The 19,129-nt window shown below is 40.0% G+C and overlaps 1 protein-coding gene across 3 annotated transcripts in view; it reads right to left on the bottom strand.

Moving 5' to 3' along the window:
• Positions 1-19,129, bottom strand: part of cep112 (centrosomal protein 112) — a 114,553-nt gene that overhangs the window by 24,626 nt on the left and 70,798 nt on the right. For all 3 annotated transcript variants that reach the window (XM_030141740.1, XM_030141741.1, XM_030141743.1), the window contains 2 exons: positions 16,943-17,005; positions 11,389-11,538 (listed from right to left, as the gene is read on the bottom strand). In XM_030141740.1, coding sequence (XP_029997600.1) covers positions 11,389-11,538; positions 16,943-17,005 — 213 coding nt within the window. The remainder of the gene's footprint in view (positions 1-11,388; positions 11,539-16,942; positions 17,006-19,129) is intronic.

The raw sequence follows: 19,129 nt of genomic DNA, 5'->3' as shown, positions 1-19,129 counted from the left end.
GTGGGCGATTGTTCAAAAAAGATTGAGAAACACTGTTCGATAACATTGATTAACCAGTGAAACCAATGTAGTCTGAAAAAAATTGCAGTAGTTGGACATGGTCGTTTGTACATTCAGTTAATTACATATTTTGTTGAAAATGTCACGCTTTCTTCAGTTTTCTCTGTACTGGTAAATTAACCTTTGAATTAACTCTGACCTTGTGTGAATATATACATGATGAGTGACCTAAATATACAAAAATACTGATTCACACTTAAAAATGTAGAGGATTGTAAAATAACTGATGCTAAAAAACTTAAAGGTTAGATGTAGAGAAAAAATTCTTAGGAAGTCACAAAAATAGTTCTAGGTGTTTAAGGGTTAACAGTCTATCATGCAGCAGAAATAAATGTGACACCTGCAAAGTGCCACATGCATGTCGATCTACTAAGTCTCAGAAGGCACACTGGCAGGTAAATACTTGTTCCAAAGTAGTCATATAGTAAAAAAAACTCTGCAGAGAGTTTCGAGTGTTTTGGAGTCATTTACAGGTGCACTGCATCTTTCCTGCCTGCTCCTCTGTGTCTGTTGTTTGACATATATAACTGGGGATGAGGACTTCATGGTGCATTCAGGCACACTGTGCAAATTTAGACACCTATATTCAAATGGAAACAAAAGCTTTTTTTACTGGTAAAGTTGATGTTTGTCTCATATGACATTATATTATAACATACACTATACAATACGATAAACATTTCTGATTCTATTTTGCTTAAATACACGTGGAGTAAAGAGGTGAGAGTATGGAACTGCAGGCTTATGCTAATATAGCATTCTAGTTTAACATGAGCCATCTTTCTTCAAGCTTCATATAAATATAAAATTAATAATGATCAATATGGAAAATAATATTGTGATCATATTTTTTTGCCAGACTTGAAGCCCCAGCTGGCCTGCAGCTATGCTCTCAGTGTCCATTTGGTGGTTTATTTACTGTAATTTTGAAAAATCACACAGTGCGGATTTGCCTCATATCATGCACATGTAGTTTCAACGCTGCATTATACTGTCTTTAAGCCTTAAATAAAAAATAAAGCCATGTAAATGGTACTGTCACCCACAAATGCAGATTAAGGAGAAAGTAATGAATGCACAGATTTAAAGAGGCTTAACAAACTTCAGTAAATAAATGCGCTGTTCAAGGTTGACACAAAGAATACGGACATGCGCTGAAGGACGTGGACGGACACGCACAGAGAAGACACAAACGATTGAAGCGGCTCTTTGCCTCTGCAACAGAGGGTATCCAGCACACCTGTTCTTGATCCAGTGCTGCCATTCCTTCCCACAGGCAAAGTCATCCTTTCAACCCCCTCAGAAACTAATGCATATATAACTACAGAACTACAGACAAACTGCAGCTGCTACAACTAGCCCCCTTGAATCTGTGTGTGTGTGTGTGTATTTGCACACAGGAGCCTTGTCCCTTGTTACCAGTATGCATGCATAAAAAAATAAAGTCCCTAATTCACACAGACTCCATCGAAACTTAACAAAGGCATGTACACACACAGCACACACTGTGTGGTGTAAAAACGACAGTGTACCTTATATATTCACTCTTATCCTCAAACAGAGTGAGACAATGGTCAGTGTTGCATTATGTAATGTCGTGCTGTCACTTCACCCTGAGGACACCACAACAGGACCTTCTCTTTGACTTGCGGTAGAAGTTACTACTGGATGGCCCTGGATCAAAGGTGTGTATCTCTGTCTGTATGTGTGTGAAAAAACAGAGCCTATGTGGGTGTATGTTAGAGAATGCAACACTACTGCAAGATGTAGAGACAAGGGCACTAACTCAAAGCTATGCTGTGCATTTGAGTTTGACGGACAGAAAGGTACAGATAAAGACTTAGTGAGGAGAAAATGGGAGAGAGAGAAAGTGTGTATGTAGGCCCATGTCTGAGCCTGAGATATGAACACTAACTTAAAGGTGTGTGAATGGGCGTGCGTGAGAGCGTGCACGTGGTAGCATTCGGCAGGCAGAAAGACAGGAAGCACTGCTGTGGGGAGCAGGAACAGCGGTGTTGATCAAAGCCCAGGCGGGTGACACTATGGGCGGAGTGCCATTGTTTATTCACCAGCCACCTCTCCCTTTTGGCAGGGTGAGGTGAGCATGTGTGCTTGTGCATGTGTGTGTGGCGACAGACCGAGAGTTTGAGACAGAAAGAGTTCGAAGATACAGAGTTGGAAAGATAGGGTGTATGTGAGAGAAGGGAGACAAGGCCTGTGTGTGTGTGTGTGTGTCTTTGTACCTTTCTCTTGGCAGGCTAATGTGGGCTTGAATTCTGTCAGATTTGGCAGCTGCACATGCACACTCACACATACATATACTCACATGCACACACAGATAAAAACGCCGTCTGCACATGGCCCGGGAACACACATCATGTACTCAAGTAAAGCCAATAACCTCACGATTAAATTTCACATTCACCCCAAACCCCTGTGTCTCATTAAACACATAAATCCCTGCACAAATGGACACACTTTCCTAAGATGCCACATGGAGGGAAACAGACATCAGGAAGTCAGTAATCCCCTTCCCCAAATACTGGATTTGTCCCAGTATGTTACACTGGCTTCCTCTATATCAGCTCCCAGTGGCCTTACCTGATATGAATAGACTGGACAAATGAAAGCAAATACAATGCTTTCATCTTGTTTTCACCTTCCACTTTCCTTTGACACCAGCTCAGTTCCAGTGCATTAAAACTGCCCACTCCTCCCTTGCCTACTGTTATGAGATAACTGGCAACCTAAATATAACCCAATCAGAAACAGTGGCCCACTACATAGACTAAAACACCACATTTATAGGAGACAAAGTCCTCCTTGAAAGAAAAAAAGAGGGCATACTTATGAATACTTATTTCTGTTTATCATTGAATGTATGACAGTACAAGCTTCTGTTTCTAAAGAATGAATGTGGATATGCTTAAACAAATATCACTGAATCTCACAACAACACTGTCTAGGAGTAGAGATACAAAGCAGAGAGCTAAAAGCGGTATACCGTGTAGCATTTGTCGGGTAAGCAATTTGAACTTTGCCCTCCTTAGTGAATGAGGAATAGAACGGTAGTAAGAGTGAATGAAGGGAGGGAGCAATGTTAGTGAGGACAAAGCTATGAAACAAAAATAAAAAGTTATTTTCAGAGTGCTTCGCAGTAGTTACACTGGTTCTGAAACACACACCTTTGCACAACCTTACAGGAAGGTTCTGAGTGAATGTAGCTGTAGAAAAGTCTCTGTAGCTTTGTCCATGTGTCTTGGTGTGGGACAGTAACAATTACTCAAATATGACGCCATAAGGACTCAATCCCAATAATAACTCAAATCCCACCTCCTCCATGTTATTCTATGGTATTTCAGTGTAAATAAACACTCAAACTACACATCAAATACATTTTCCTAACAGTAATTTGGGGCTTTTTAGGCAGAGTAGGAGTCTGTTTGTGTTCAAAATCGTCTTCTTTCAAATCAGTGTGAGTCATTTGATGGTATAAAAATGGGTAATTGACAACCATAATGCGTCCAGGGTAGCGGTCCAGAATCTAACAGACGCATGGCTGGGAACCAATCAAGTGGTCAATTATAGCCAGTCTGGCTGCTCAACAATCTGGACTGGGTTATCACACTTAGGAGGCTATGGATGCTTGTCTGCAACAGTTTGCAGCACATACTTTGATATGTTGTCTCTTTGCTATTTAAACAGAATGCAGCCAGCAGCTCAAAGCCAGAATCCCTGTCCACTGTAAACCACGCAAAGAAACACACACACACACATTCATGTCTCTTGGCCTCATGCTTATTACATACATACATACACAGCACACTCCCACGCACACCACACAAATATACTTCTCCACCTAAACATCACTTATACAAGAACAGCCAGATAATGAGCATACTTAACTGTACAACCGTTGTTCTAAAAAGAGATTTTACAAGATACAAAGGTCTCTGCAGTTAACACCCACATTTAAGAAGTCACAAGTACAGTAGAGCCACAGAGGGAGCTAAATTCGGGCTAGAAACAGCAGAACGGGGCTGGCGAGGAAAAAAAGGGACATCTGATCCGGTGCAGCGTGCATTCAGAACAACTGTTTTGGGATTATCCCAATTCAAATGCGCGGCTAACTTTGATGTTATTTTCTTCCCCTCCTATTGTCTGAAGCCCCTCGCTCTCTTCATAATCCGAGCCCTTTGAAGTGAGCAGCATGGAAACAATGTCAGCAGGCAACACACTCCCTCCGATGGTCCACTGACGGCTCTCTGCCATTTCTTTTTTTCCCTCTCTGCCCCTTTCTTCTCTTGTCCTTCTGTTTGCTGTCTCAATCCTCATACTTCCTCCATCCTTTCGTTGCCGCTCAATCCTTTTCTTGCCCTTCATTGTTTGTCATGTAAACCTTTTTCCTCTCCCACTTCATTCAAGTTTACAGCAACACTTTATTTTATTTCTTCCCTCACTGCCTTCTGATTTGCCGTTTGACCAATCTTACCCTGTTCTCTCGTTGTAATTGTCTGCTTTCCCTCATGTCTGGCCTGTAATAAGCAATTCAATCATTAATTGGAGTCTCATTAGCGGGTGGTTAATACAGGGGGGATCATAATAATGAGGACACAGATAATGGAAACAGAAAGCCTTTGTCTGCTCCCAACACAGATGCCAAGGCCCGTGTCTTGTAACATAGCCTACAATAGGGAAAACTCTGTGTGTGTGTGTGTGTGTGTGTGTGTGTGTGTGTTGTGTTATAGTACAGCGAGATTACAAAATCAAAGCATATGCAAGATTGTGTATCCAGTCCTGTCGAGGAAAAGCTCCTCAATTCCCAGAAATCACCACAAAAAGAGGAATAAAATTTAAGTGAAAGCATAAAATTAACTCAGTCCTGTGACATTTTTGCCCTTTTTATGCTTCGAGACAGTAAACATAATTGTATATAAGGAACTACTCAATGAAATGTTTTGTGTGGCTTTCAGTAAAAGAGAAATAAAAAAAAAAATTATCCAATAAGAATATCAGCTGATGCTTCGTTGTGTCAGTTAGGCATTAAAAAAAGTCAGCTGCTTCTATTTTATTTTACTTTTTTGTGTATATCTCGTGTCTCAAGGTGTCTTTGAATATGTCTTCCTGGCGTTTTATTAATTATTACCAGGACACACTGTCTGGGTAAATGTGAAAGCCTATGTGTGACTAAGAAAGATGATAAGACCTGCTGGGGTCAGAAATGCAAACTTGTGAAGACCAGTAGCCTGTTGTATCAGCTACTTACAAGTTAAATGGTTTATACTAAATAATACAAAATAATATAAAACAAGTTAACTTAACACTAAAGCTGTGTTTGTTTGCAACACAGAGAAGAAAGTTTCACATGGACTGCTTTTGCATAAAGTGCAAACTAACCAAAACATTGTTGTAGAAAATGATGATTTAACTACCTGTGATTGGAGAGTGAAAGGCATTGTGCTTAATGCAATGTTTATTGCATCTAGCTATTGAAATATGTGAAGTCCGACCTAAAGACAAGAACTTAAAATATCACACAGGGATGAAACCGAACAAAACCCCAGAGAGCAAATCCAAAGGTGACAGTGGGAAGGAAAAACCTCCGACGTGACCAGGTTCTGGGTAGACGGCCATCTGCCTTAATGAGTAGGTGTAGAAAGAAACTGATACAGAAACAGCAACAAACAATGTAGACAATGCACAACAGGGTTAAAAGTTTTGCTGGTTGGATACCAGTTACTGCACTTCAGGACCATACAGCTATGACTACGGACGCCAACTGGGGCAAAGCATTATGACTAGGTGATAACCATACAACCTTAATCTACAGCCAGAGCAAAATAACAACAGTGACATCGAGTGGTGAAACCACTGACAAATGCTAAAACATAACATGACATAGTATTAAAGGGGTCATATTTTGCTAAACCCACTTTTATTAATCTTTGGTACATTTATTTGTGTATTTGGAGACCCTAACAATTCAAAACGTTTGAATTTGAACCCTCCAGGTTTTGCAAAGCTATCATTATATTCATTTCAGCAAAAATCGAGTGGATTTCTACTAGGGGCGAAATGATTCCTCAAGTTTTTTGAATACCTCGATTACAAAAAATGATTGAGGAATTTTCTCTGCCTCGAGGAATCACTTATTTAATTGTAAAGCTCAAAGTACGGCATTTCGCACGGACTACTTAATGGGGCACAACACGTTTCTGTTACGCGAAGGAAGATGACGGAGGACGCGGAAGTGTTCGAATGAAGCAGCAGGAAGATGGAAGAGGCGAGTGAATACAACAATGATGACCAAAGACAAAAAAAAAACAATAAAAAAGACAGAAAATGTCAGAAGTGTGGAAGCACTTCAGACTGAACAGCAAGGTAAACACCGTGACATGTATCTGTTGCAACACAGCCCTTCCATACCACAACAGCATATCTCCGATGTTGTAGCATCTTCTCCGAAGACACCCAGAATGGAGTGGAGGACCTGAGATACCATAAAATTAACGTAGTGCAAATCAATGAGATTAAAGTTAATGTACCTTACTAACATAACATTAGCCCTGTGGAGGGCTAGGTTTCTGTTAATTATGGCTGCTGTCGAATGTGTGGCTAGTTTATTACGATTGTGACAAGCATAGATTTTGGCAGCAAGCCGTGCACCTGTGATTTGCAAACACGGTTAATATCCCAAAAGCACGGCCAAAATGGTGCACGGCTTGCTGAAAGTTTTCTCTTACCTTGTCACTGCCGAAAATGTTTATGTTTATGCATTTGGCAGATGCTTTTTTCCAAAGCAACTTACAGGGGAAAACCAATCAAATCACTCAATCAATCAAATTTTATTTATATAGCGCCAGATCACAACAAAAAAGTTATCTCATGACACTTTAAATATAGAGTTGGTCAAAACCAGACTCTAAGCCAATTTACAGAAACCCAACAGAATCAGAACAGAAAATCCAACTACTTTCTGCAAAAATGAAGCGAATCATCAATTAACTGGATGTGTGTGTGCATGGGGGGTTATAGGTTATGAGACAGACAGATAAGGTGTGGGGGGGATTGCCTTGATTCTCCTGAATATAGCAGAAATGTGTAAAACTGTTCATGCATGGACTCATTCCAAGTTCCCATTCAAATGTTCTTGCCTCTTATATGCCACAAAGAATTCCTGTTATGTCTAAATTGTCAATTCTGAAACTTATAGCTGCCAAAGTTAAGTTGCACAACAAAAAGGCAATGTTTATGCCTTTTTTAAAAAATGTATTAATTTATTATATTTTTTGATACTTACAAGAAATACTAAGTTGAAAGTAATTAAATTTTATTTATTTTTATTTGGTTTTATTTATCTTATTTGTGTTTGCTATTGCCTCTGGAAATGTTTCTAGTCAAGAAAATACATTCTGTTGCATATGCATAATATGAATATAAGAAATAAAACTGTTAATTAGAAAAAAAGGAAACCAATTGGTCCTTCATTATTAAGTGAAATACCTTAGTTCCTCTTGCGTATTTATAATTGGTCTTTAACCAAGCATAAAAAAGTTTTATCCGATTACTCGATTAATCGAAGGAATTTTCAGTAGAATACTCGAATACTAAAATATTCGATAGCTGCAGCCCTAATTTCTACAACCTGTTTTAATTCCTGCTTAATTTGTTACATCTATAACTAGTTACATCACGACATTTGCACATAAAAGGTCAAGACTTCCGACAAACATTTCTTAGAGTACGCCATAATTGTTTGTCAGCGGCAGCGGTTGTAAGAAAAAACTGAAAATATGTCCAAACTTCGAATTGATTACCTAAAATGTTCAGCTGTTGGTTGAACGGGGCAGAGCAGCACAACCAACAAGCTGGAGGGGGTGGGGTGTGAAGTGGCTCATTTGGATTTAAAGGGCCGGCGCTCAAAACGGCCTTTCTTGTGTCATTACTCAGAAATAGTGTTGAAGATAGACTGTGGAGTAGAATTAATGAAGAATTCACACCCAAGCATAGTATTTACAGGTTATGTAGACCACAGGGAAATATTTTAAAATGCATAATTCCATTTTTAAAAAAAGCAAAATATCACTCCTTTAAGATGACGTTCATTTGTGTACTGTTACAGGGAGTTAATGATACATACTATCATGAAGCATGCACTGGCAATGCACATCCTCCAAGTTACACCAACTTTCAAACCAATACATCATGGCAACGGCTATTTAATACAGAACATTACAGGAACTATAGTCCAGATTAAGATTGGAAATATTTTAGCTGGTGAAACCTTTAAAATGCGACCAGCTTCTAGTTGGTTACCTTGAACTTGGACGTAGCCGGTGGAATTAACACTAGACTGACTGATCTGAACTTCATTTAGCTACATGTCGCAATACCAGCAGAAGACATACAACATTTAAGACAATCTAGATGTGCAGATTCTGAGCAAACCGTGGGAAGCTCATGACCGAGCAACGGAGAACCAGGCTGCCAAGGAAAGGACGGAGAGGAGATCTGACAGGAGGCTCGGAGACCTGCCTCTTTACTATATGAGGCAGTTCCAACCACAGACAGACAAGGTTGTGTTTGGAAGCATGTCCTGGTCCCAGACACAACAACTCTTTATTTAGTGAACCACACCCAACCAACTGACACTGTATTCCCGTCTGGTTGCTAGGGCTGGAGGCAGAATAAAAGATCTGGTGATCCAAAACGAGAAATGTACAAGAGGAGGATAAAGATCAGGAAAAGCGTAACTAATTTAACAACGTCACATCCAAGATAAATACATAAAAAGAAACATTTTTAATCTATTATATCTAAATTTGAGTAGATTTTATGCTATTAAAGTTTAATGAGGTCATCTGAGATTACTTAAAATCTAAAATGATGCATCTGTGAATGTAATGTCAAGTTTAACCGCAAAGAGAGAAATAATATTATAGATAGATTTATGAGATTCACCCAGACACAGAGCACACAAGCCACTTAAAGATACTATAGAGTTTGCAACCAGCCATAAAAATGACAGAGCACATGCATACAAACTGTGTCTGCGCTTAAACAAAAGAAAGGCGACCCGTGTCTACTCTATAAAAGTCAAATCCAGACAAGGCGTTTTGGAGGATGGCGTTTACTGAGCCCCCGATGGAGAGTCTGTTTGTCTAAAGGTTTTGGAAGAACGTAAATGACAGAAAGTTTATAAGGCTGCTAGGAGATAGAGGACATACAAAGATAAGAGGAATGTTTCAAGCATCTGCCATCATCAATATTTAACAAATTAACCAATTCAGCAGCCCGGTTTTTAATGTCTCTCAATTTCAGGCAGTTAGAGAATTTAATTTCTACATAGTGCTTGGAAATAAACCAAATTAATTCAAATAATCAAGTTTCAATGTTTGTGGCTGAACAAAAATTTATAATACAACCTCGCTACTTGAAATATATTCATTACATACCTGTATATTTCTCCAGTCTTTTTCTTAAAATTATAATATTCTTTTTTTTTTAACACATAACACCTATGCAAATGCTGCTTTTTGTCATTGTTGCTTTCTGATATTGCACATAAGGAAAGTACTTTTTACTGTTAAACTTGAATTAATGTTGACAGTAAAAAATAAACAAGCTTTACACTGTCAGGAGGTGACAGCAAGGTTATATCCCCAAAATCAGCCCAATCCTCTACTATATATAAATCTATCCATGATAATTCTTTGACAATCAATATGAACTCCGTTTGAGCTACATCGACCTGGTAGTGTCAGAATAATGGTCAGAGAACCAATTTTTCTCCATAAAACTCCACCTAGTGAATGAAAATGACACAATATGAACTCTGGATGGTAGTGAGAAAATGGATATTTGTAAGACAATCAATATGAACCAAATTTGATCTCAATCGGCCTATTATTGCTTGATTTATGTCCAAAAAACTGATTTTCAACCAAAGCGCACCCATTTGGGTGATTACTACTAATAATAATATACTAATATACTATATATATAATATACTATACTATAGTAATACTCATAGAGAAGCTGAAATCGATAGGGTTCTTCCACTAGGAGTCCCCTATGTTGGTTATCAAGGGAGAAGAAATCCAAGCAAATCTGTCCTAGTTATTGCGTTCACACGAAGGATAACTGGCAGTGGCAGCCAATCTGGGATAAAACCATTATATCCCCAAAACTCAATTTTGGGGATATAATTAAAATTGCAAGTTGTCCTTGATGCTGAGAGAAAGGAAAAAAACAGAGAGATTTGATTTTTTGGTCAAATAACCCAGTTTTATTTCTTCATTATTACTTTACCAATAGTTTGGCTTGTTGGAAGTACTTTGAAAATGGTATGTTTTCACAAAGACATACATCTTTTAATGCGATATTTAGTTTTGTACAGATTTAACCATTTTAATACCATACTGTACCTCCTAATGTTCACATGTTCCACCAAAACGTCTCTCCTGACACTATTCTGCAAACATACTGTAGCAGCATCCTGTGATCAGCACCAACCCACAACTACCCAAACAACTCAAAGAACTTTTACTCCTGTTCCGGAATGACAGTGCAGTGTATCACACTATCACACCTATCTATAGCACTGGCACAGTGCGAATGCAGTGTTAACATAACTATGTGAGACTATTTTACCAAGAAGTCGCGCAGGTTTCAGGAAGTTATGATATACCGCTATGATAGATGGTGATATCTACTCTGTCGGCTTGTTAACCTACGCTATCAGACAAGAACAATAGTCAATAGCGAGCTACCAAGTCAGCAACCCAAAGGTAAACTGGCACAACAATGGTTAATGTTGCAAATTTGTACATATTTTCTACCTGCTCTATTTTTTGTGCAGATGAGATGCATGCTGCTCAACTTCCAGACCAACATTTGGCGCAGAGCTCCAGTGCTTGCGCAGAACACCTGGTCCCGTTCCAGTCTGACTGGTCTGTTTACATGCAGGAGTAGATCGACTTTCATTTGCATTACATAGGTGTGTTAGTCCTATTATTAGAAGTTCGATTTCAGTTGAGCTAAAATGTTTACATGCACGACAACACAATAATTTGGTCTTTTAAGTGTCAAGTAAACCCACTGACTGTCTTTCTCCGCTCTATTTCAAACAACACAATCGATTGTATTTAAACAACGTCCAAAAATAAGAGAGGCAATAAATCAGAGGTGTTTCGAGCTACTTTCCTTAGGTCCGTTCTGAAGGAGCAGACAGGGAACATTTGAGCTCTGTTCAAACTATACTTGGTGAAACAATGACACACTCCAATAACTGTCATCAAGTGATTGGTGGCCGAGTCCCACACTGACCTTGTTGGCCTGATCGGCATGGTGGTTTATCGTCTTCCTCTCTGCGTCCCATCGAGCGTTGGCCTCCTCCAACTGCTTCTCCATTGCTCTCTGTAGGCGAACGACCTCTTCCTTAGAGTCACACACAGACGTCTGTAGTTCTGCAATTAGCTGTGTGCGAGGAAATGAAAGACAGAAAAAGAAGTAAACTTTTTAGTAGACATTTGATGTAGTTTTGACTGAATATTTAATGTCTTATGGATAGACACAAAATTAGAAATAGTACATTGGTAATCATTCAGTGTTATATCAACAGTGTGTATACTGTATCTGGAGATAATTTGGCATTCTGACACCTTGTGTTTTGTTGAGTTTTTCTTTCTGTGCCAGGATCTACTTGTAGGATATGCTATTCTTTTCATGTTTATGTAAAAGCACTGAGACAGTAAAACAATAAAGTAGTATGGAAACCTGTTGACAGATGCCAAATTCAAAGCATGTTCATTAAAGTAGATGCTGTTTTGGTCTCTTTAACGACTTACATTAGACAGACGATGCACTTCACATTTGTCATGGATTTTGATTGCGGTGAAAAAAAAAATCACCTTGAAACACTACTTTTCTCAGAGTCTGAGTCTTATGTCTTTTTTGAGACAAGACTAAAGATGCAGAAAGAGCAGAGAGAGAAAGAGACGTGAAAGGTAAAAAAAAAAAAAAGAGACAGGAAAGAAAAAAAAAACAACTTCCTTTTGGAAGAGCAGAGTGACTTTGTGTTGGTGAACTTGCGGTGTACACTAAGATGAAAAAGAACTGCCTCAGCTTTGAAATCCTCCAGTCAAAATTAACATTCTATTTAAGCCACTGTCAGGGAAAGGCAGAAGAAAGATGAGAGAGTAAGAGAGAGGGAAAGGAAGGGAGACAGAGGTGGGTGGGGGTTGGGGGGCAGTACTGCTCCTAGCTTTAGGCTAGACAGATAATTGTTTACCGTGTGCAAACTCTGGAGGACTAGCCCTGCTGGAATCTGCACATTGTGTGGGAGTATGGGAGTTAGAGTGGTGCAGGCCGACCACAGGGAGAGAGGGAGAGAGAGGGAGAGATGGGGGGGAGATTAAGCTTATTTTGTCAGTGGGAAAGCCACATGAAAGCAACAAATGGCACATTATTATGGGAACATCATTTTTAGGCGTAATAATTATTTTGCAGTATGGATTCCCTGGATCTGCAGGTCTTCAGCCTCAGGGTGGTGGCGGCACTCTAAACTAGTGAACTCAGCTGTCTGTCTTGTTATTCCTGTATGTACACACCATAGCACCTTTTTTTCTGTCTAATAGCCAGGCCTTTGCAAGTCTGTAATTGGTCTGGTGAGACTTGTCTATTTTCACAGCTTGCTAGTCTCTGTCCAGGACTAAAGGCAGGCTTACTGTACCTGCCAGATAGCTAAGGTAAGAAAAAAAAAAGGAGAGGTGCACGGGTGTAGCATTTATTTACCTGTTTGTAAACATAAAAGTGAACAACTGAGGACATAAAATGATGGCTACTACCTGACAAGGAGGATGTTCAAAGTAAATGATGACATTTAATAAGTGGCATATTAAATGAGCACAGAGTACTGGAATATTTATGATTTTATCCCTTTCAGAACTAGCATTTTTAGAAATAAAAGCTGAGCAGAAACTGTTGCATTCACATGTCTCAGCTTGTAAACACTACACGTGAAATTAGAAAAAAGGTAATATTGTGCTAAAGGAACCTGTGCAAATCAGGTACTTAATTTTGGTGGCTCGAGTGGTATACTGTCTAAACGTTTTCTTGGAACCACATGAATATGTAAGTAAACACTACATTTGTTCTGGCTGATGAATCTGCCCCCTCTGCTGTCCAAATAGATTCTACCCGGCAAAGACTGGGCTGAACCAATCACAGCTGTCTATTCAGAATGACAGCTGAGATGCTTTTTTTTTTTTTAAACAACCAAAAATAGCTGTTGCTGTTGTGTAATAGTCTTCTAAACTATCACAACCAAAGTTACTGTACAAAGACAAATGACTACTGCATTTGAGGCCTTCATTGATTAGAAAGATGCATTTGGCTGTTTTCCATAAAGGTTTAATGCCTTTTTGTTTACTTCTCAATGCTCTCATTTGTTGTAGGTCTTTCCAGTTTTGTCTAGATTGCAGACTGGAGGAAACATGATGTTAACTGCTGGTTTCTAAACTGTTGCACTTAGGCCGGTAATTTGCGATTTGGCCATCCCCTTGTTGGGTTTTGGAGCCAGAAGTGACCATATTTGGGCAAAGGGGGCTGAGTTGTGGAGGCCCATGGGGTTAGAGGTGAGCTAATGCAAATCACTAGTTTACTGACTGTAAGCTCTGTCAAGCATTGCATAACACAGTCATTTTGGTCTTGTTTGCTAAACCTGTTAATCACAACTACTGCAACTGACTGTTAGGAAAAACATGCATTTTATCTATTAAAAAGAAAGCAATCAAAACCAGGCTGCTATCAGACCCTTCTATATGGCCTGGGATCTGATGACTGGAGAAATAAAATAAAGACTGACCAGATCACTTACTAGAGGTTCCCAATAAAACAAATGAGAATGGAATGACCCTGACTTCTTGGTCCAAAAGCATTTTGGCTAATTGATAAAGGCCCTTGGAAACTGAAAACGACCTGACATAGTCGAAGTGTCACTCTAGCCCCTTTTACACAGCACTTCTGTTACGGGAATATTTCGCCTTTATTCCAGAATGACGTCTGTGTAAATGAAATGGTGGGATCATTCGGTCCCACCTTTATTACGGCTTTGTAACGCATCTGGAGGTAGCAATAGAACCCTGATAAAGGTGAAATCATGATTCCGGAATGCTATGTAAAAGGAACACCTCTCGTTCCGCAACCAAGGTGTGACGTTTTGACAACGTATTGCATGTGTGACCCCTGTGCTGAGGGGATTTAAAAATGAGCGCGGGCCGTGTGCAGTAAGCAAACATATCAGCGTGACCAGAAAGATGTTGAACTGGGGAGACGGCGAGATCAATGAGCTGTTGTCACTTCGGGCGGAGGACTCTATCCATGCTAACATTTGTGTAACTGTGAAAGATGGGTCGACTCTGGAGAGGTTAGCAACACCGCTATGCTCAGGGTTAGGGTTAGGGTTAATGGGGGCAAAAAAGGTGGGATCACCATGTTGCCTTTTTTCCGGGATCTCTGTGTAAAAGTGGCTTCTGTCTGGCAACTATAAAATACACTTAAGCAAATTTAATGCAAATATACAAAACCTTAAGGGTATACATTAGCTGTAAAAGAAGAGTATCAAGGTGAATCCTAAAACTGCAGCTATTCTTTGAGGCTCACAGCTTTTCATTGCATGTGGATTAAGCACAACACTCCAAAGGTTTCCATACACTTCAAATCATGTTTTTCATCCAGAAATTATGTGAATTATTGAATAGTTTAGTCCCTGTGATGGGTGACCTTATAGCTACAGTCAATAATAGTTCACCTGCCAATGAACTTTTATTTATTATACTCACATATATAGGAGCCTGAAGTATAAGCAATGCAACATGGTGCATTACTGTTTTAAAATGTTCTTTTTAGGGCTGAAAAAGTATCCTCTATCAAAAAGAATAAATACCATAACAGATCCCTATTTGTATAAGACATGCCTAAGAGGTCACATGTGGACACTATTTGTGGAATTTAACAACTGGCATTGTGCTGAAATAAATGAGGTACATTTGCATATTGGGCGACCTTCAACCTCTTTTCTTTCAGAACATTGCGTTTCTCATGCACCGTGCCTCCCATAGCAGCTTCCCTCTACCTTCTACCTACTCCCACGGTGGACGGTCATGGATAAAGTAATGATCTCCCACCAGAACCAAAGCTACCACCCACTGTAGCCTGATCATTAAGTGGGGGAAGAGAGCACAGCCCTGTTCAGTTCACAGGTCACCCAGGAGGACCACTCACAGCTAGACGCTTAACACACAAGATTGGATTGGGGGGGACGCTAATTAGAAGAGTCTGTATGTGTGTACGAGAAAGGCAGAAAAACAGACAAAAGCAACGAGGTAAGAGAGAGCGATGTGTGAGTGCATGCATGTAAATATATACCCTTACGTGGAGCGTCTCCATTACCCTCAGGATAATGTATGGCATGGTATGTTTTTAATTGGGCTATTAGCCATGCAGTTGAGCTCAAGAGCGATGCCCCCTGTCAGACTCTGAAGGGTTAACAACTGGGGTTAGCCTTTGAGGTTCAAAGGCCTCTTGTTTACATTTGACTGAGTTGCCCCAAGGGGAAGGCAGCGAAAACCCCTCGGTTCCACCTTTACCTTTTAAAACAAAGCCGTCCAATCCCACGACAAATAGCCTGCATTTATCATGCATATTAATATGTTTGCACAAGTACTCACACCTTCACCATAACCTTCTTTATAACAATCCACTTCAACAAAGGTGCTGATTTCTGCACACAAAGACTTTCCTTTAATGTCAGAGAGTCTTGTTTGTTGAGCCTGTGCCAATGTTGTGTCCCCAAAACAGAGGATTAATCACTTGTTGCTTTGTCTGCGGTGGCGTACAGCACCGCCAAAGCAGGCAAACATGGCTGAACTTTCGCACAGCATCCGACTTCTTTTGAAGTTGAGCATTGTGTAACCTAATAAGCTACCGTTTTCTCACATCTGCTTGTCAACCCCGCTTTCAACTCTGTGCCTTTGCCAGCCAACCCAAAATGGAGAGGGGGGGGAAAGGGATTTAAAGAGGAGAAGAAATAAAGAAAAACAACAACTCCCCCCTTTGAATCTCCTTTTTGGGTAACGAGGTGCAATTACGGCCAAATTATTGTGATATTTTACCCTGAAACATAATCAAGGAGAAACCTCTTTTCCAGTGTAATGTAAACACTACTTAGGGCACTTTGAATCAAGACATTTTCCTGAAGGATTGAGTGTATTCAAGGCTGAGGAGAACAATTACCTCAGTTTAAGAAGGCTCCGACTAAAGAGACAAATGGTCTCAAACGTTAAACATATTGTAAGATATGGATGAACATGTCCCACTGGACTCTGGAAGCCCACATAATTTTGTTTATACTACATGGAGAGTGTTGACATGTCAGTAATGTCATATTTTTGAGCTGTATGTAAACAGTCTGGTGCTGACATTGGAAAATTATTAAAGAATTAGCAAAATCTAGTGACCACATGGCTATTGAAAGGATTATTTGGGATTCACTTTAGACAAAGCAGTAAAAGCTATGACGAGGTAAGAGCAGAGTAAAGGAAAGTAACTTTATACATAATTTTTTTCAGGCGTCAGCGTTAATGTTCAGATTTGTTTGTCTGACTTTTGCACAATCTCACACCCGATACAAATTTGTAAGCAAACTGACTTGCACATCTGCTTAAAGGTACAGGACAAAGGACCTGCTGCATGTGTACGTGGTTGTGTGTGCTTCTTTACCTCCACCATCAGTACTTGTTCTCTCAAGTAGCTCAGTGGGGGGAAAAAAAGGAATAGAAAATGAAAGAGGGGAAAAAAGGTGGATGAGGAAACTGATTACCTGGGCAGACTTGGTAAGCTTCTGACTGTACTCCTTCTCAATCTGCTTCAGCCTGCTGTTGGTCTGCAACAAGAAGGAAGAGGGGACTGTGAGAACGAGATATGCAGACAGACAGATAGAGACACAAAGAGAGAGAGAGTTGTGAAATTGAATCTTCTGTTAGGAAGTGCACAGAGATATGCCACCCTCCCACCCTAGACATGCTTACACACATACACTCGCAGTGACCTCTGGCTCTTGGCAGTGTGTCCCTGTGGCGCAGGCCTGTGGCCCCTTGGAACAAAGCCATTCCCAGTGCTCATGTGTGCCAGCAGGTAGTGACGGGCATGGCGCACAGTGGGCACCACTCTCCTTTGATTCCATGCCAACAATTCATTACTTAACAAGAAGGGGTGCAGGGGGGAATTAAAACGTTACTGCCAATTAGCTATAGGGAGGAAAAAAAGAGATGATCGGGAGAGGCTGGGAGAAACAGATGAGGAATGAATGGAGATTGTTGTTAGGAATTTATTGAGCAGTGCTTGTCTCTTTGTTTTCTGTTGTTTCTTTATGGGAAGCTAGCCAGCTGGAAGCAAAGACTGCAAGTGTCTAATACAGGATCTGTCTCCTTTCAGCTAACTGTGTACTGATGCCAGAGTTTCAAGGAGAGGCTGAAGTGTATAGTGAGATAATTAGGTATGAAGTGCTGGAATTTGATGGGGATGTCAATGGCTGCCTGTTTGGCTGGTGATTAGGTCTGTAAGTACTGTAGTAAAACTACTGTTTAATCTGTGGTTTTATTTAATGGTGGAAAAACACATACACATCATTATTTTAAAGACAGGCACCTCTTTTAGGGGGACGTGAACTTCATGTGCATCTTTTTTTTATTATATTATTCTTCTTTTGATAATCTGTTAATGAACCTAAGTGCACAGGCATTAGTGTCTCATCATTAGAAAAAACCCCATTAAAAACAAATAAACTCGTTAGACTTCATATGTAACACTTAAAAACATCTTCAAACCACTGGCTGTGCAGAAATGTAATGTTATGTTAAGAGGCAGTCAACCTGATTTCTACCCTAAAAACAAATGCAAAGAGACCCATGACACACACACACACGCCCCTGTGTTTGACTCTCGTCCTGACAACCACTGACAGACAGACAACTCACTAACAAACACTGTTTCATTGAACGCACCCTGCGCAGCCATCAACACCTGAGCTGCATTTGGACCCTGCACCCCTTCTTAACATTTCCTGACAAACACCGCCGTCCGCTCTGAGCGGACACACCTGTCACCACGGAAACAAAGAACCATCACCGGGGATACAGGCCTGTCTTCCAGCGCCAGGACTCTTTGAGTGGCGGCTTGCTCATCCCTAGGGGCCCTATAGCAGCTGATGAGAGAGGGGGCGACAAAGGAGGGTGTAGCAAAGACAGGAGAAAGAACTGTGTGTGGGAGAAGGGCAGTGCAATGCATTTCTTTTTAGCTGACACATTTGTTGTCTCCCTTTATTGCAGCAGAACTGGTCCTGCCTTGGCTACATCTTATTTAAAGTAACAGAGTGTTACTTGGGGTGTTATTTTTGTTAATCCTACCTATAACTCTTACTGACTGATAACTGACAAGTAAGCTACTTAAGAAAAACATGACTAAGAAGACAAAAACCTGACAATGAAAGGTGTGGCACCATGTTCTTTAATTTGAGGTCATCATTTGTGCAGTTCATATTTAGATGTTATATCAAAGTAATGAAAATGTATACATCAAAGTAACATGTCAGTAACATCATATCAGCATTGCCACTGCAAATGGCTCAGAGGTAATGAGGTTTGTGTGACTTTCTATACTGTATATGTGAGAGCTGACATATGAGGAGTGTATTCATGGAAACATATGGCCGTATTGACATGAAAACAGCCTCAGATGTTTCATAAAAACATAAAGAGCTTGCTACTAGTTTATTCCTTTTACCTACATTCACTCAGGGGAAATTTAGCAGGAGGCATTATACAACATCATACATTATACAGCTTCACTATCTAAACACACATGAAAAAATGCCTGGAAATAGATGAGGATAGGAATAGTACATGCAAGGAAAAATAGCCCAACAGGACTGTGACAAATACAAAGGAAAAATCAGAGCTAAATTAAAAGCCCAACCATATGTGTGTGAATGTGTGAGTGTGTGTAAGTG

The sequence above is a fragment of the Sphaeramia orbicularis genome, chromosome 8 (assembly GCF_902148855.1).
Source record: "Sphaeramia orbicularis chromosome 8, fSphaOr1.1, whole genome shotgun sequence".
Taxonomy (NCBI): domain Eukaryota; kingdom Metazoa; phylum Chordata; class Actinopteri; order Kurtiformes; family Apogonidae; genus Sphaeramia; species Sphaeramia orbicularis.
Note: the sequence above shows the minus strand (reverse complement) of the source record. Positions and strands in the feature narration are given on the sequence as shown.